Genomic DNA, 15,971 nt, shown 5'->3' on the forward strand with positions numbered 1-15,971 from the left:
GTAGAGCTGGGCCAGCATGGATTCTTCTTTGACTAGTGGTATGGTACCTCCTCTTAAAAATTCAACTGAATTTTTCTGCCATGAGAGAGCATCAAGATTTTTTTTTTTACAATAACAGTACAAAGACCAAGGAGGCTTTAAAAGATACATCTTATTATATATGAAACTACATCTAAAAACTCATCTTAAAATCTTATTACATTGTAAACATTCCCCACTAATAAATACAAATGTAGTCTATCGCTGCGTTAATTAGAAATTCTTATTTCTTATGATATTTGCTCGGCAATTAAGATTGGGTCTAAGTAGGATAATATAACATTTGGGGGAAAAGATGCAAGCCAAGAGACCAGCTCCAGAGGCCAAGATGGAGAAGATCTCCACAGCCACCATGGATTTCCCTTTGGTGCTCAAATAGGTGGGTAGGAAGGTGATCCAAACACTGCAAAAGATCAGCATACTGAAAGTAATGAACTTGGCTTCATTAAAGCTGTCAGGCAACTTCCTGGCCAGAAAGGCCATTGTGAAACAGATGAGGGCCAGAAAACCCATGTAGGCAAGGGCAGCATAAAACATTGAGGCTGAGCCTTCATTACATTCCAAGATGGCCTCTTCTACCAACGAGTGGAAGTCCAAGTTGGGAAAGGGGGGAGAAGTTTCCAGCCAGATGGTGCTAAGGACTGCTTGGATCAAGGGACAGCCTAACACAATGGAGTTGGTCAGTGGTTTTCCTAAGAGTTTCCTTGTCTTATTCCCTGGCTTGGTGGCCATGAAGGCCAGAACCACCATAACAGTTTTTGCCAACACAGAGGAAACTGCCAGGGAAAAGAGAATGGCAAATGTAGATTGTCGAAAGAGACATGTGAATTTGCCAGGTCGACCAATGAAGAGGAAGGAGCAGAGGAAGCAGAACAGTAGGGAGACCAGGAGGACGTAGGTGAGATCTCGGTTGTTGGCCTTGACAATCGCTGTTTCATGATGCTTAAGGAAAACCACCAGAACTGCAAATGTGATCACAGAGAGAGAGAGAGCTAAAGATACTAAAGTGTATCCCAGGGTGTCTTGATAGACAAGGAAGTGGATCTTCTTGGCAATGCAGTTGTCCTTGTCCTTGTTGGGGTATTGGTCTTCTGGGCAAGGCGTACAATGGGCTGCATCTGAAATCAAGAATCATTTTTTAAAGGTTTTCAAGCACATCTACCATGAGTATCAGTCCCTCCCTCTGTGGTGATGTGACTATCCCCTTTCTACTGTGTCCAACCCACAACTGTAATGGAGGAATGACCCACTGGTGCATCCTTCATGATGACCTAGTGTATAGTTTAGCTAGAGATCACTATCACTTCAAAAAACAGTTTGCTGGGGGGGGGGAAATACCCTGTCCAGTCACTAGAAATTTTCATAATTACTGGGGCCTTCAGTATGAGAGATTGTCTACTGTAAACCATAACCAGTAATAGTTAGTTTTATACTGGAACCCCCAAAAGACTCTTAGATCCATCATCCAGGAAGTCTACTACAGTGGTACCTTAGTACTCAATTGGTTTGAAACTCATCTAATTTGATACTCAACACATTTTGATGCAAAATTATGCCCTTGTTTGTTTGATACTCAACACACAACCTAAAATTTGTTGGCTGCCTTGTGACTCACTACATAATTCCTTATGGGAATTTTGGTGGAGGGCACTCATTGTTTTTGGTACTCTTCATGCCTCCTGGAACCAATTAATGATGAGTACCAGACAGATCTTCTCTTTCTCAGACAGGTCTAATAATTTGTTAGGAAATTATAATTTTTCTCAGCTGACAAAAGAAACACACATAAATAGTTTGTAGCACAAACTTTACTTCTGGAAAAGACCAGAAATTTATTTTCCCAATTTGATTTTACATCAAATTGTGTGGTACCAATGAATTCTGTGCTCAAACTGCACTTCATTAAATTAATGAGAAATGAGAAAGTTTATCAGGGGGAGTGGGGAGGAAAGTTTAGACAAGTAAACTGAAAGGTTCTGCTGAAAAATATGAATGCTTTGAAATCTTACCAAAAATGACAACAATAAATATTTTGATCTATTAAATGGATTGCTTGATCCTGTAAGATCTACTTTTGAAGTCTGCTTTACCCGACTGATTAGAAATGGTCCCTTCTGGACAAGGGTCACATTGGTAGCAGCAGACCTGCTCATCCTCTGGAACATTTCTCCTCTCTCCTGCATGGCACCTCTTCAAGCCACATCTGGCAAAGGGCACTTCCTTAAAGAGAAATCAGAAATGCTTAAGATGACTAAGCAACTGACGGGCTTTATTTATTGCTCTCCATAATTCTATTTCCTTCTTCAGAATGTCTTCAATAAAGAAGGTTTGCCAGGGTCTACCATAAACCAATAACGGCTCATGCTGGACTTTGGCATGTGCCATTTCTAATCCATAAATTGGTTGCTGGACATTGAAATTGGGATCTAATTGGGATCTAATTACCCCAGGCCTGGTGACACAGGTGAGTCTTAAGACTCTATTGATTTATTGATTTATTGATTTATTGATTTATTGATTTATTGATTTATTGATTTATTGATTTATTGATTTATTGATTTATTGATTTATTGATTTATTGATTTATTGATTTATTGATTTATTGATTTATTGATTTATTGATTTATTGATTTATTGATTTATTAGATTTGTATGCCACCCCTCTCTGTAGACTCGGGGCGGCTCACAACAGTGATAAAGAACAACATGTATTGACAAATCTAATAATTTAAAATCTAAAATAGCAATTATACATTTAAAAAATCTAAAAACAAGGAACCCCAATATAAAAAACATTCATACAGTCATATCATGCACTAAAACTACATAGGCAGGGGGAGATGTCTCAGTTCCCCCACGCTTGAAAACAGAGGTGGGTTTTGAGGAGTTTACAAAAGGCAAGGAGGGTAGGGGCAATTCTAATCTCTGGAGGGAGCTGATTCCAGAGGGTCGGGGCCGCCACAGAGAAGGCTCTTCCCCTGGGTCCCGCCAGATGACATTGTTTAGTCGACGGGACCCGGAGAAGGCCAACTCTGTGGGACCTGACCAGTCACTGGGATTTATGCGGCAGAAGGCGGTCTCGCAGGTATCCTGGTCCGGTGCCATGAAGGGCTTTATAGGTAATAACCAACACTTTGAATTGCAGAAGGTGAGAAGTGTGGGGGGAAGTACGAATCTCTGGTGGGAGCTAATTCCAGAGGGCCAGGGGCCCCACAGAGAAGGTTTTATTTGAACAGGAAAAGAGGGATGCAGTGGCCCAGTGGCTCAGATGTTAAACTCGTCAATCAGAAAATTTGGCAGTTTGGCAGGTTGAGTCCCTAGCGTTGTGTAATGGAGTGAGCTCCCATTACTTGTTCCAGCTTCTGCCAACCTAGCAGTTGGAAAACATGTAAAAATGCAAGTAGAAAAATAGAGACCACCTTGGTAGGTAGGTAACAGCATTCCATGTGCACTGTTGGCATTAGTCATGTTGGCCACATGACCATGGAGACACCTTGGGAGAGTGCTGGCTCTTTACCTTATTTGAACAAGAACAGTCCCTAGAAATCAATGTTCCTGTCTCTGATTGCATTTTGGGTTTCAAGCAGAAGTTCTTCATAAGCCCAACCCTTTGTAGATTGACACAAGTCAGAATTCAAATGTGTTACATGCAAATCAGTTTTTTATTCACCAAATAGCTGCCATGTTTCCAAATTCAATAGACCTGTTGGCCAGTTGGTAGGATGTTCTACATTCCCATAAGAGAATGAATCTTTCCATGAAGTAACATTTCCTTCCACCTCACCTTTGTGGCCCAGATAATTGCATCTTTGTTAATGGTGAAATCCTGGCCTGAGAGGGCCCGGGTATTTATTTGTCCAACGTTTATGGGGGAAAAAGATTGATTGGGACAGAGAATCCAGTTAAGAAGATCGTATTGAGCTGATCCCAATCCATTTTCTGAGAATGAGACTTCAATTCCAGCACTGTTGTTGAATTGGACCTTCCTCAAATAGTAAAGAATCTGGGGGAGAAAAAACCTTCAGAAATTGGAATACTGTACTGAAGGACATCATAGAAACATAGAAGTCTGATGGCAGAAAAAGATCTCATGGTCCATCTAGTCTGCCCTTATACTATTTTCTGTATTTTATCTTAGGATGGATAGATGTTTATCCCAGGCATGTTTAAATTCAGTTACTGTGCATTTATCTACCATGTCTGCTGGAAGTTTGTTCCAAGGATCTACTACTCTTTCAGTAAAATCATATTTTCTCATGTTGCTTTTGATCTTTCCCCCAACTAACTTCAGATTGTGTCCCCTTGTTCTTGTGTTCACTTTCCTATTAAAATCACTTCCCTCCTGAACCTTATTTAACTCTTTGATATGTTTAAATGTTTCGACAATGTCCCCCCTTTTCCTTCTGTCCCCCAGACTATATAGATTGAGTTCATGAAGTCTTTCCTGATATGTTTTATGCTTAAGACCTTCCACCATTCTTGTAGCCCGTCTTTGGACTCGTTCAATGTTGTCAATATCTTTTTGTAGGTGAGGTCTCCAGAACTGAACACAGTATTCCAAATGTGATCTCACCAGCACTCTATATAGCGGGATCATAATCTCCCTCTTCCTGCTTGTTATACCTCTAGCTATGCAGCCATCATAGCTTCTATCATTCCGTGGTGGCCATCGTATTGGGATATGTGTATATGAATAAAAAGCAAGAGTTACATTGATGGAGACCTGAGTAATCAAGAGTAAAAACAAATATTTTACTCTTTCTCTAACAGTACAAAAGTTTCTCTTTACACTGGGCATTTGTAGGATGTTTTTTTCTAAGTCCAGATTTACTGATATCTAAACTGGAAAATTGCAATGCATACTACAAATTTGATTGTGTGGTTTTATTCTGGAATAATTGGTTATGCACATTTTTAAACGTTTACTTTGGACCAAGACTTTGGGGAATGATTAAATTATTTCTATCAGAACAGTGATAGAATTGGAACCTATTCCAATTGCACTGACTTTTTCTGACAATCAGACAAGGGAACATAGAAAACATACAAAACAGGTATGACTGGGTTGCGTGTGGATGGGGTCGGGGAGGGCACATGAAAGGAAGTGCCTATCTTGGTTTGTCCCTGTTCTGTGTTAGATATCTCCACTTTTTTTTTTTTTTTAGAAAATAATTTTTATTGGTTTACAAAAAAAAAGTATGTACAAAGGGAGGAAGAGTAGATATATCTTAATTTACATCATTATGATAACCTATACTCGCAAATATAATATGATTATTCTGTTCAATTAAACTTTATCCAGTCAGTATACATATCAAAATCAGAACCAATTATGGAAAATTCATTATCGTTTAAGTCTTCTGACGCTTCCTTCCCTCCCCCTCCCCCCAATGAACTGTGACAGTTCTGAAAGCTTTAAATTATTAATTGGGCGGCATATGGGTGCCGCGGTTTTGTTGTTTTTTGTTTTTCTGTTGTTGTTTTATTTTTATCAATACATTTCTAAATTACACTTGAGATAAAGTCATTTTGGATTGATCAAGGTATTCATAATAATCCGATAAAACCGTTCAGAGTTTTATGTTATGTCGCTATAAAGATTTCTCCACTATCCGTTAATGTATTTTTGATCTACTATTTGTATTATTTCCTTGTCTTTCTTTTCTTTCTCCATTTGTTTTTTAATTTTTACCCAGTCGTAAAATTTTTCCCAATTCTTATGGAATCTCGAATCTTCTTTATTTTTAAGTTTTTGGGTGAGCCTATCCATTTCTGCACAATCATAATTTTTTTTAATAATTTCTCTTTCACTTGGTGTATTGTCTTTTTTCCAATTTTGTGCTATTGTGATTCTTGTAGCTGTAATTACATGTTGTATTAGGTATAGATCTTCTTTTTTATTTTCCGAATCCATTATGCCCAGGAGGAATATTTCTGGTCTAAGTTTTAGTGAAATTGCTGTGATTTGTTGTATCCATATTTGAATTTTTTCCCATAGTTTTTTTATGCGTGGGCATGTCCACCATAGGTGATAGAAGGATCCAGTTATGCTGTTGCATCTCCAACAGTTTGGTTTTAGGCTGGGGTAGATCTTAGCCAATCTAGTTGGGGGTAAGTGCCATCTATAAAACATTTTTTGTAGATTTTCTTTGTACGGTATTGATTTAGTGATTTTCAGGTTTTTCCACATTTGTTCCCATTGTTCTATAGAGATGTTATGACCTATATTTTTGGCCCAAGTAATCATATTATCTTTTACTATTTCAGTTTCCATAGTATACCCCATTATATAATTGTACATTTTGGTTATAATTTTTTTTTCATATCCTAATAATATTTTATCAATTATACTATCTTTTTCTTGGATTCCTTCTTTCTTTTTGTCTTTATTCCATTTCGTCAAAATTTGAGCATAAGACCACCAATCAATATTGATATTTTGGTTTTGTAGTTGTTGTCTAGTTTTTATAACTCCTTTCTCATCTAATGTATGATTATAATTCAGCACTTTTTGTGTTTGAAATAAATTAGGGTGTCTAAGGGCTTCAAGGCTGGAATACCACCTTGGGATTTTGGAGCAGTGTTCTTTTTTGATTCTTAACCATACATTTATTAAGGAGTCCCTGATCATGTGGTTTCTAAAATATACTGGTATTTTCTCTTTTTCATTCCATAGGAAACTATGCCATCCTTGGAGAATGTTGTGTCCCTCCAACGCCAAAATTCTCTGGTCTTGGAGGGTTATCCATTCTTTTGCCCATAGAAGAACCAATGTTTCATAGTAAACTTGACAGTTTGGTAATCCAAATCCGCCTTGTGTTACTCTGTCTTGTAAAGCTTTAAATCTCACCCTTGGTTTTTTCCCCGCCCAGATGAATTTTGAGATAATTGTATTTATTTTGGTGAAAAAGTTTTTGTTCAATTTTATCAGGATAGTCTGGAATAAATATAAAAATTTAGGTAAGATAGACATTTTAATTGTAGCTATCCTCCCTGATAATGAGATGTGAATTTTATTCCACCTAATTAACTGTTGTTCTGTTTTTTTGGTAAGTAGATCATAGTTATCCTTTTGAATTGTGCCACACCTTTTAGTTAGTATTATGCCCAGATATTTTACTTTTTTGACGGTTTAGATTCCTAAAATTTTTTCTAGTTCCTGTTCTTGTTTGATGTCCATGTTTTTGGTTATGATTTTGGTTTTTTGTTTATTGATTTTTAGACCAGCTACCTCTCCATATCGTTGTACTTCTCTCAATAGGTGTTCCCCTGCTTCTATTGGGTCCTCCAAAATAAATGCTAAGTCATCTGCATAAGCCTGGACTTTAAATTCCTGTTTTTTTATCGTGAGACCTGTGATTCTCGCATTGATTCTTATTTGATTTAATAGTGTTTCTACTGCTAAAATATATAGAAGCGGAGATAAAGGATATCCTTGTCGGACTCCTTTTGAGATTTGAAAAGACCTCGTTAATTCACCATTAAGTATAATTTGAGCTGATTGGGTGTTATATATAGTTTGAATCATTTTTATCATTTTTGGGCCAAATTGCATTTTTTCAATTAGTTCAAGAGTAAATTCCCATCTTAGGTTATCGAAAGCCTTTTGGGCGTCCAAAAATATTAGTGCTAATTGTTTTTCTGAGTGTGTCTCGTAATATTCTAAAGTGTTGAGTATTGTTCTTGTGTTGTTTCTTATGTATCTACCTGGGAGGAAGCCATTTTGATCCTCTTTTATTATTTTATTTAAGATTGGTTTAAGTCTTTCAGCTATTATTGTCATAAAGAGTTTATAATCGACATTGAGAAGGGATATTGGCCGATAATTTTGTATGTGTTTTTTTTTCCCGGGTCTTTCGGGATTAAACCTATTAAGGCTTGTGTCCAAGATGTCGGTAGCAAACCTTTTCCTAATACTTCGTTAAATATTATTACTAGAATTTCAAGTAAAGACTCCTTTAGTTCTTTATAAAATTCGGCCGGTATCCCATCTGGGCCTGGAGTTTTGCTATTCTTTTGTTTAGCTATTGCGTATTCAACTTCTGATATGGTTATTTCTTTATTTAGTATAGTTTCATCTGATTCTGCTATCTTTTGTACTTTCGCTTCCTCTAAGTATATATTTAGTTGGGCTTGGTTTGTTTCTTCCTTTTGATACAAATGGGCATAGTATTCCACTGCTATGTTCTTTTTTTCCTCCAGTATATGTTGTATTTCCCCATTTTTATCTTCTAAAGTTTGTATGTATCGCTCTTCTTCCTGTTTTTTTAGTTTATAAGCAAGCCATCTACCTATTTTATTCGCGTTTTCAAATTGGTATTGATTGGTCTTCCTTAATTTTATGGCAATTTCGTCTTGTATTATTAGAAACATAGAAACATAGAAACATAGAAGACTGACGGCAGAAAAAGACCTCTTGGTCCATCTAGTCTGCCCTTTTACTATTTCCTTTATTTTATCTTAGGATGGATATATGTTTATCCCAGGCATGTTTAAATTCAGTTACTGTGGATTTCCCAACCACGTCTGCTGGAAGTTTGTTCCAAGGATCTACTACTCTTTCAGTAAAATAATATTTTCTCATGTTGCCTTTGATCTTTCCCCCAACTAACTTCAGATTGTGTCCCCTTGTTCTTGTGTTCACTTTCCTGTTAAAAACACTTCCCTCCTGAACCCTATTTAACCCTTTAACATATTTAAATGTTTCGATCATGTCCCCCCTTTTCCTTCTGTCTTCCAGACTATACAGATTGAGTTCATTCAGTCTTTCCTGATACATTTTATACTTAAGACCTTCCACCATTCTTGTAGCCCGTCTTTGGACCCGTTCAATTTTGTCAATATCTTTTTGCAGGTGAGGTCTTGTATCTATTTCTTCTCTTATTTTTCCATTTTGGAGGTCTTTTTGAGCTTCTATTTCTAAGTGTTTTAGTTTACTCTTAAATTCCTCTAGTTTCCTATCTTTATGTTTCTTTTTTTTTGCTAGGTAAGCTATTGTTATCCCTCTGATAAATGGTTTTGTTGTATCCCAGATGTTCTGAATAGTGGTGTCAGTGTTCCAATTGTCTCTTAAGAATAGCTTGAGTTCTTGTTTAATATGTTTAATATAATCCTGATCTTGGAATAATAGTTGGTTTATGGACCAACGGTGTTGTCCTGGGGTCGGTATTTTAATTTTCATCAATATTGGTTGATGGTCTGCCCATATGTTTGGGCCTATTTCAATCTCGTGGATTAATTTCCCAAAGTTTTGGTCTGTCCAGATCATATCTATTCGGGACCACGACTTTTGGGGCGGTGAATAAAAAGTGTATTCCCGGGCAGTTGGGTGTCTTTCTCTCCAAATATCTACCAATCTATATTCCCTTGCTATTTCCTGGAATTCTGATGGTAGTGTTTTTCTATCTTTCAATTTTTTCTTCATAGATTTAAAATCTTTTTTAATGTCACTCACTGCATTATAATCCCCAATGATACAAATGTCCCCTTTTTGTATATGTGCTAGCTGTTCAGCTAATTTTTTGTAGAATTGTTTCTGTTTTGTGTTTGTAGCGTAAATCGCCGCTATCACTATTTCTCTATATCCTATTTTAATTTTTACAATCAGTATTCTTCCATCTTCATCTGAGTAAATTTTTTCCGGTTGGTATATGTCCCTAATGTACAAAACAATCCCTCTCTTTTTTGAGTCTGTTAGAGCTGTGAATAGTTTACCTAATTTTTTATTTTCTAGGAGTTTACGATCCTGATTTCTGATATGTACTTCTTGAAGGCATAATATATCTGAATTTTGTTTTATTAATTTCGTCATTGTCTGTTTTCTTTTTATCGGAGAATTCAATCCATTGATGTTTACAGAGATTAACTCAAGTGTTTTTAGTGTCATTTTCTTCCCTTTTTTCCCGGTTGCTTTCCTTTCCTTTATTGACATTTAGCCGCCGCTCTTGTTGTAACTCTTTGTTCCTTTTGTTGTTCTTCCTTGTCTTGTTCCTCCTCTCTTCTATCCTCTGTCCGTCTCTCCTCCTGTGATAGTTCTTCTATAGTTTGGTGGTTCTCTGGGTCCTGTTCTAGATGTTTTTGAATAAAATAATCTGCTTTCTCGAACGAGTCTATTTTGATTTTTTCCCCATTCCACATTACCAGGAGACCGTCTGGAATTAGCCATCGGAATGGGATTCCCCTTCTCAATAGCTTTGCTGTAAAGTAGTGGAATTCTCTCCTTTTCTCCCTTATTCTTTTCGGGATCTGTTTGAGAATTATTATGTCCTTTTCTTGATACATGATTTTCCCATTTCTTGTTGATTTATATATTTCGTCCCTAATAGATTTTTTAGTAAATTTTACGTGGACCTCTCTGGGTAATCTGTGGTTCATAGCATAATTTGTTTGAATTCTGTAAATTTCATCGATGTGGTCTTTGACCTCGTCTAGCTCAATTTGTGTGTTATCAGTGATCAGCTGCGCTAGTTTATTGAATAGATCTTCGTCTGCATTTTTGGGGATATTTTGAAAGCGGAGAAAGTAAGCTGCTTTCTCCATTTCCAGGATTGCGATTGAGTTTTCGAGCTCGTTATTGGCCGCAATTAATCTTCCTTCCGCTTCGATTCTTCTCTCATCGATTCTTTTTGTGTCTGTTTCAATTTTTTGTATCCTCTGTTCATGGTTAATTATAATTTCCTGTATACCTTCCATTTGGTTTTCCAAACCTTCAATTTTTCCAGACACTTTTTCAAAGTTTTGTTTTTTTTCCTCGTGGTTTTGTCTTATGGTTTCTTGGGTAACTGTAGCTGCCTCTTGGCTGTGGACCATGAACTCTTGAATCAGGTTTAACGAGGCCTGGATCGATTGCAGAGAAGTTTTGTCAGTACAGTGATCCCCCGGGTATCGCGATCCCGATCATTGCGAACGGGCTAAATCGCGATTTTTCAACCCGGAAGTCAAAACACCATCTGCGCATGCGCGCCCTTTTTTTATGGCCACGCATGCGTAGATGGTGCCAGGCAGATCAGCTGCTGGGCGGCTTCCCTGGGTCTTCCCCCTCTTGCTGGTGGGAGGACGAGCGGCGGGCATCAGCAAGGAGTTTCCCCACTGCCCACGCAAACTCCTCGCTGACGCTCGCCCGCCCTTCGCCCGCCCACGCCGTTCGCTCCCCCTCTTGCTGGCGGGAGGGCGAGAAGCCCCCCCCAGCACCCGCTCGCCCGCCCTTCGCCCGGCCACCCGCCGTTCGCTCGCTGCTCGCCCGGCCACCCGGGTTTGGGGGGCTGCTAGGAAGCCCCCCATGCCGGCGGCGACGTTTTAAAACAGCCGCGCGGTTTCACAACTGAGTCCCAAAGACAAACGTCAAAGGCGAACTTCCGCGTTTGTCTTCGGGACTCATTGGGAAGCCGCGCGGCTGTTTTAAAATGTCACCGTCGGCATGGGGGGCTTCCTATCAGCCCCCCAAACCCAGGTTGCGGGTCCGGGGGGTGCTGGCAAGCCCCCCATGCCGGCGGCGACATTTTAAAACAGCCGCACCGCTTCCCAGTTGAGTCCCCTTCCCAGGAACCCCAATCTTCGGCTCCTCGCTAGCGCTGCGGAAGTAAAAACACCATCTGCGCATGCGCAGATGGTGTTTTTACTTCCGCAGCACTACTTCGCGAAAACCCGATCATTGCTAGGGGTCCTGGAACGGAACCCTCGCAATGATCGGGGGATCACTGTAGTTGCCATTTCTATATTTGATTTTGTGCTTTGCGTCGTCGGTGTTCCTGGTGTGGGTTTTTTTTGGTATTTAGAGAAATTGGTTGTCATACCCCCTTTCCAGATAAGAGTGATTAACAAATTGTCCGAGATAATATCCTTTCCACGTATGCAATTAGTTAGTAAAGGAGGAGTTGTTGTTTGAATCACACTTCAAGATTAGTCTCACTTGGTAAGTTGGAGTAATTAAATTCGTTCTAATGTAACTAAATTCTCCAATATTTAGGATAAGAGTAGTCAAATATAAAATTTCTAATTACTGATTTCTGATTGACTATATGTCTATCTCTTTCTTAACTAGTCACTTATTATCAATTGTTATCAATTAATCAATTAAATAAATAGTAAATAACAGTATTCAATAAACATATAAATAAGGTATAGATAGAAGTAGAGTTTGAATAGACAATTAAGGTAAATAATTAATATACTGTCAAGTAGTATTAGGTAGTTAAATGAATTAATTACTTAGTTAATAGTTAACAGTTAATAAATAGTAATAAATAGCTTAAATAGTGTAAATCTAACTTAAGTTGTTTCTAAGCAAATCTTAAAATCCTTAAAACACTTTATAGGTATTATTATAAACACTATAATTAATAATTAATAATTAATCTTAGATAGTTTAAATTAATATCAGTTGTCAATTGTCAATTAATTTAAAGATCTTAATATAACAACTAGTCAATTAATCAATTAATCACTTTTGATTCTTAAATAGAAAAAGAAGGGTTTTTCTTTTTTAAAAAAATCTTGATTAGAAAAGGGAGGGAGGAAAGAGAGGGGGAGGAGGGGGGAAAGAGATTAATACAGTAAAAGAAAGAAAAGAAAAGAAAAAGAAAAAAGGGAAACAATAAAGTAGAATGAAGAATAGGCGATTAGCTTTTAGTATTGCAACACGTTCCAGTCAGCTCAAAAAAAAAATTCGCAGCGTTCACTTTAAATAAGGCTCAGCAGTTCAGTCAATGTTATTCACCAATGATCGAGGTATCCTGGTTTATCAGCAACGGTTTCTCAGATCTCCCTGCAGGCATGCAAAAGAAAAAGGTGTCTTCTCTCCTTCTCTCTCCTTCTCCTTCCTTCGGTCGCATTAAATTATGAAACCCCCACAGACCATTCTCAAAGCCACAGGCCTTTAACCCTCCTTCACTTCCTCTCCCTCTGTCTCCCAGCTGGGCTTCTTTTCTCCTCCGTCTACTAAGAGTAGCTGGATGCGCTGGGGGAGAGGAAAGGCGAATAACAAAAAAAAAGGACGGAGAACAAGCGGCGGTTGTCTCAAATCTTCCACCGCTGGTCTTACTTGTCTCCTCCACGTAGATATTTGGCTGTTGAGGATCCTTCACACCTCGGCTCCGTTGCGTTCCGACCGGTCTAGGCCTCCCGTCTCGTTTGGTTCGCACCGTTCCCCGGTCTCCGCTCTCTGCTCTCCGCTCGCTGCAGCAGCTGCAGATGTTCACGATATACTACTTTCTATAACCGTTCTCGCCTCTGCTCTTTCTCCTCTCTTTGTCACCGACCACACCAGCCACACAGCTCCAGATCCTCCGTCAAACTATCTTCCTTCCTTCACACAGAACTTCCTCTTTTAACTTTCTAACCGGCTGCGACTACTTCTGCCCACCATCAGCAACTTACTTTTTCCTTAAAAAAAAATATGAAAAGCTCCGCTCTCCTCAATCGCCGCTCGTTAATCACAGGAGACTATATGAGTTCTCACAAAGCCGTTGTTTTGCACCTCTAGATCTTTCTGGGTAAGTAGTGTTTTTTTTTCTTTCTCCAAACCGCTGCTGCCGCCGCTCTATTTTTTTAACTTCCCTGATGACAGCTCAATAAGCCAGGCCTTCGGGCTGAGGACAAACCCCGGCTTTTTTCCCCGCTCAACTACGGGGGTTTACCACCCGTTAAGGGAGGGGTTGCGACCCCCCGTAACCGGATGCTTCCCCTAATTATAAATCTTCTCACCAGGAAGAATTAACACCACTAAGTAATCTTTTAAGCGAGAAATCTCGAGTACAAACCAGGAGCTACTGATTTGCACGTCGCTTCAGCCTGGGTCCACCCCGGAAGTCCTCTAGATATCTCCACTTTTAAAATGCAATTTCTCTCTTTTTGTATATCCCAACTTTTGGGATATACTGACGTTTTTAGATATCCCACTACTGCCACCACGTTGTCACAGGTTCTGTTTTGCATGTCCAAGTGAGTGGACTCCAAAACCCAAAAGAGTCAACACAACCACACAAGTCCCTTGTCTCTCAAGAGAGAGTACCTCCTGCTCACTACTCCATTCTTTCCCATTTCTTCTATACTAAAGTGACCAGATTTTAAGATTGGGAAAGAGGGACACCATTGAGTGGGGGAGGGGGGGCTAAAAAAAGTTTCGCAAAAAAAGAGCAAAAAAATTTCTCTCTCTGCCTCTCTCTCTCTCTGTGCCTCCCTCCCTTTCTCTCTATTTCTCTCTCTCCCTCCCTCCCTCTTTCTCTCTTCCTTCCTTCCTCTTTCTCTCTCTGTCCCTCTTTCTTTCTCTCTTCCTTCTTTCTTCTCTTTTTTGCTCTCTCTTCCTTCCTCCCTCTATTTGTCTTTCTCTCTCCCTCCTTCCCTCCCTCTCTCTTTCTCTTTCTCTCTTCCTCCCATTCTATTTCTTTTTCTCTCTCACTGATGAAAAAATGTGACTGTCCCACTCAAAGCAGGACATCTGGTCACCTTATTCTATACTTCACCACTTTTCCACCAACTATTATACTTTTAAGTCCTACCACTGGAGAACAGTATATTTCTCCACCCACTTTAGGTTGCTTCAAGGTGCTTCAGGCTGCTTTATTTCCACAGACTATGACATACCAATCACAACACTTAACCCTTAGCTGCCTCTGCTCAGTTTTCATAGCCACTAGTTCCTGTGCTGGTTAGAGAGAGGTCTTAAAGTTGTTGGCTATTTTATAGGCAGCCTGACTTCTCACAATACAGATATATGAGCCGGGGTGGCGCAGCAGGTAGAGTGCTGTAAAGCAGGCCACTGAAGCTGACTGTAGATCTGCAGGTCAGCGGTTCAAATCTCATCACCGGCTCAAGGTTGACTCAGCCTTCCATCCTTCTGAGGTGGGTAAAATGAGGACCCAAATTGTGGGGGCAATATGCTGGCTCTGTTCAAAAGTGCTATTGCTAACATGTTGTAAGCCGCCCTGAGTCTAAGGAGAAGGGTGGCATAAAAATCGAATAAATAAAATAATATATTTGATCAGTAATTCAAGAAATGCATGTGGAAATCACCCTCTCTAAGGATCTATAGACTTTATTTTAAAAAATCTCAGAAATTACCTGCCATGACTGGACATTTGAGATGTTTTTTCCAAGCCTCTTCATGATTGGTTGGGTTACTGATCCAAGCCTTGCGTGCAACGCATGCGCTACAGAATAAATGGCATTGTAGATATTGTAACTTTCACTTGTCATGCTGGTCTCAAAGATGTAAGTCGGCACGTTCTCTAAATTCTCCTTTCCCGTGCATGTTTTTTCCCCCTTTTTAGGCCTCTCTCCTGGTTTGTGAATCATGCAGCCAAAGAGCCTTTCCCACCATGGAGGGAGGAAAAGATCCCCTTGTGGGTCCAGAGGGTCTAAAGACTTGAGGAAATGGTTGAAATCTGAAACATCTCCAGTGTGATGCCTAAAATGCAAAGCCCCATGGAACGGCTTTATAAGTTGCAATATGTTTTTAGATCCCACCACATTAAGTTTCCAATGGGAAGTCAGGATCCAAACCTTCTGAAATGGTGTGTTTCTCATGACTTCATGACCATACGCAGCCACCTGCACGTGTGCACTGCTACTGGAATCTCCAAACAGGATAATAACTTCAGCTTTAGACCAAGTCTTGAAAACATGAAACAACTTTGATTGTGTAGTAGCAAAGATGTCTGATTTCAACTTTTCAGTGAAGGCCAGGCAGATCTCCTTCTCCTTGAGCATTGGCATCAGAGATGAGACAAAATGTTCTCCATTGTCATCTTCAGGGACCAGAAGCCCAACCCAGTTCCACTGGAAATATAGGAGCAGCTGGACTAAACCCACATACTGAGGAGTTTCACTGGGGTTAATCCGGAAGAAGGAAGGAGAAACTGTTTTGTCTTCATGAGAGAACTTTAAATCAACACCAAGCTGGAGAAAGTGGGATTCTCGATAAAGGTTTGTGGAGA

General features: G+C 39.3%; 1 protein-coding gene across 1 annotated transcript; it reads right to left on the bottom strand.

Moving 5' to 3' along the window:
• Positions 1–252: 252 nt before the first annotated feature.
• Positions 253–15,750, bottom strand: LOC139152869 (vomeronasal type-2 receptor 26-like). Its single transcript, XM_070735193.1, has 4 exons — positions 15,097–15,750; positions 3,824–4,042; positions 2,130–2,259; positions 253–1,157 (listed from the first exon to the last, which is right to left on the bottom strand). The coding sequence occupies exons 1-4, from the start codon at positions 15,748–15,750 to the stop codon at positions 253–255; spliced, it is 1,908 nt and encodes a 635-aa protein (XP_070591294.1).
• Between the last annotated feature and the right edge of the window lie 221 nt (positions 15,751–15,971).

The sequence above is a fragment of the Erythrolamprus reginae genome, chromosome 1 (assembly GCF_031021105.1).
Source record: "Erythrolamprus reginae isolate rEryReg1 chromosome 1, rEryReg1.hap1, whole genome shotgun sequence".
NCBI lineage: Eukaryota > Metazoa > Chordata > Lepidosauria > Squamata > Dipsadidae > Erythrolamprus > Erythrolamprus reginae.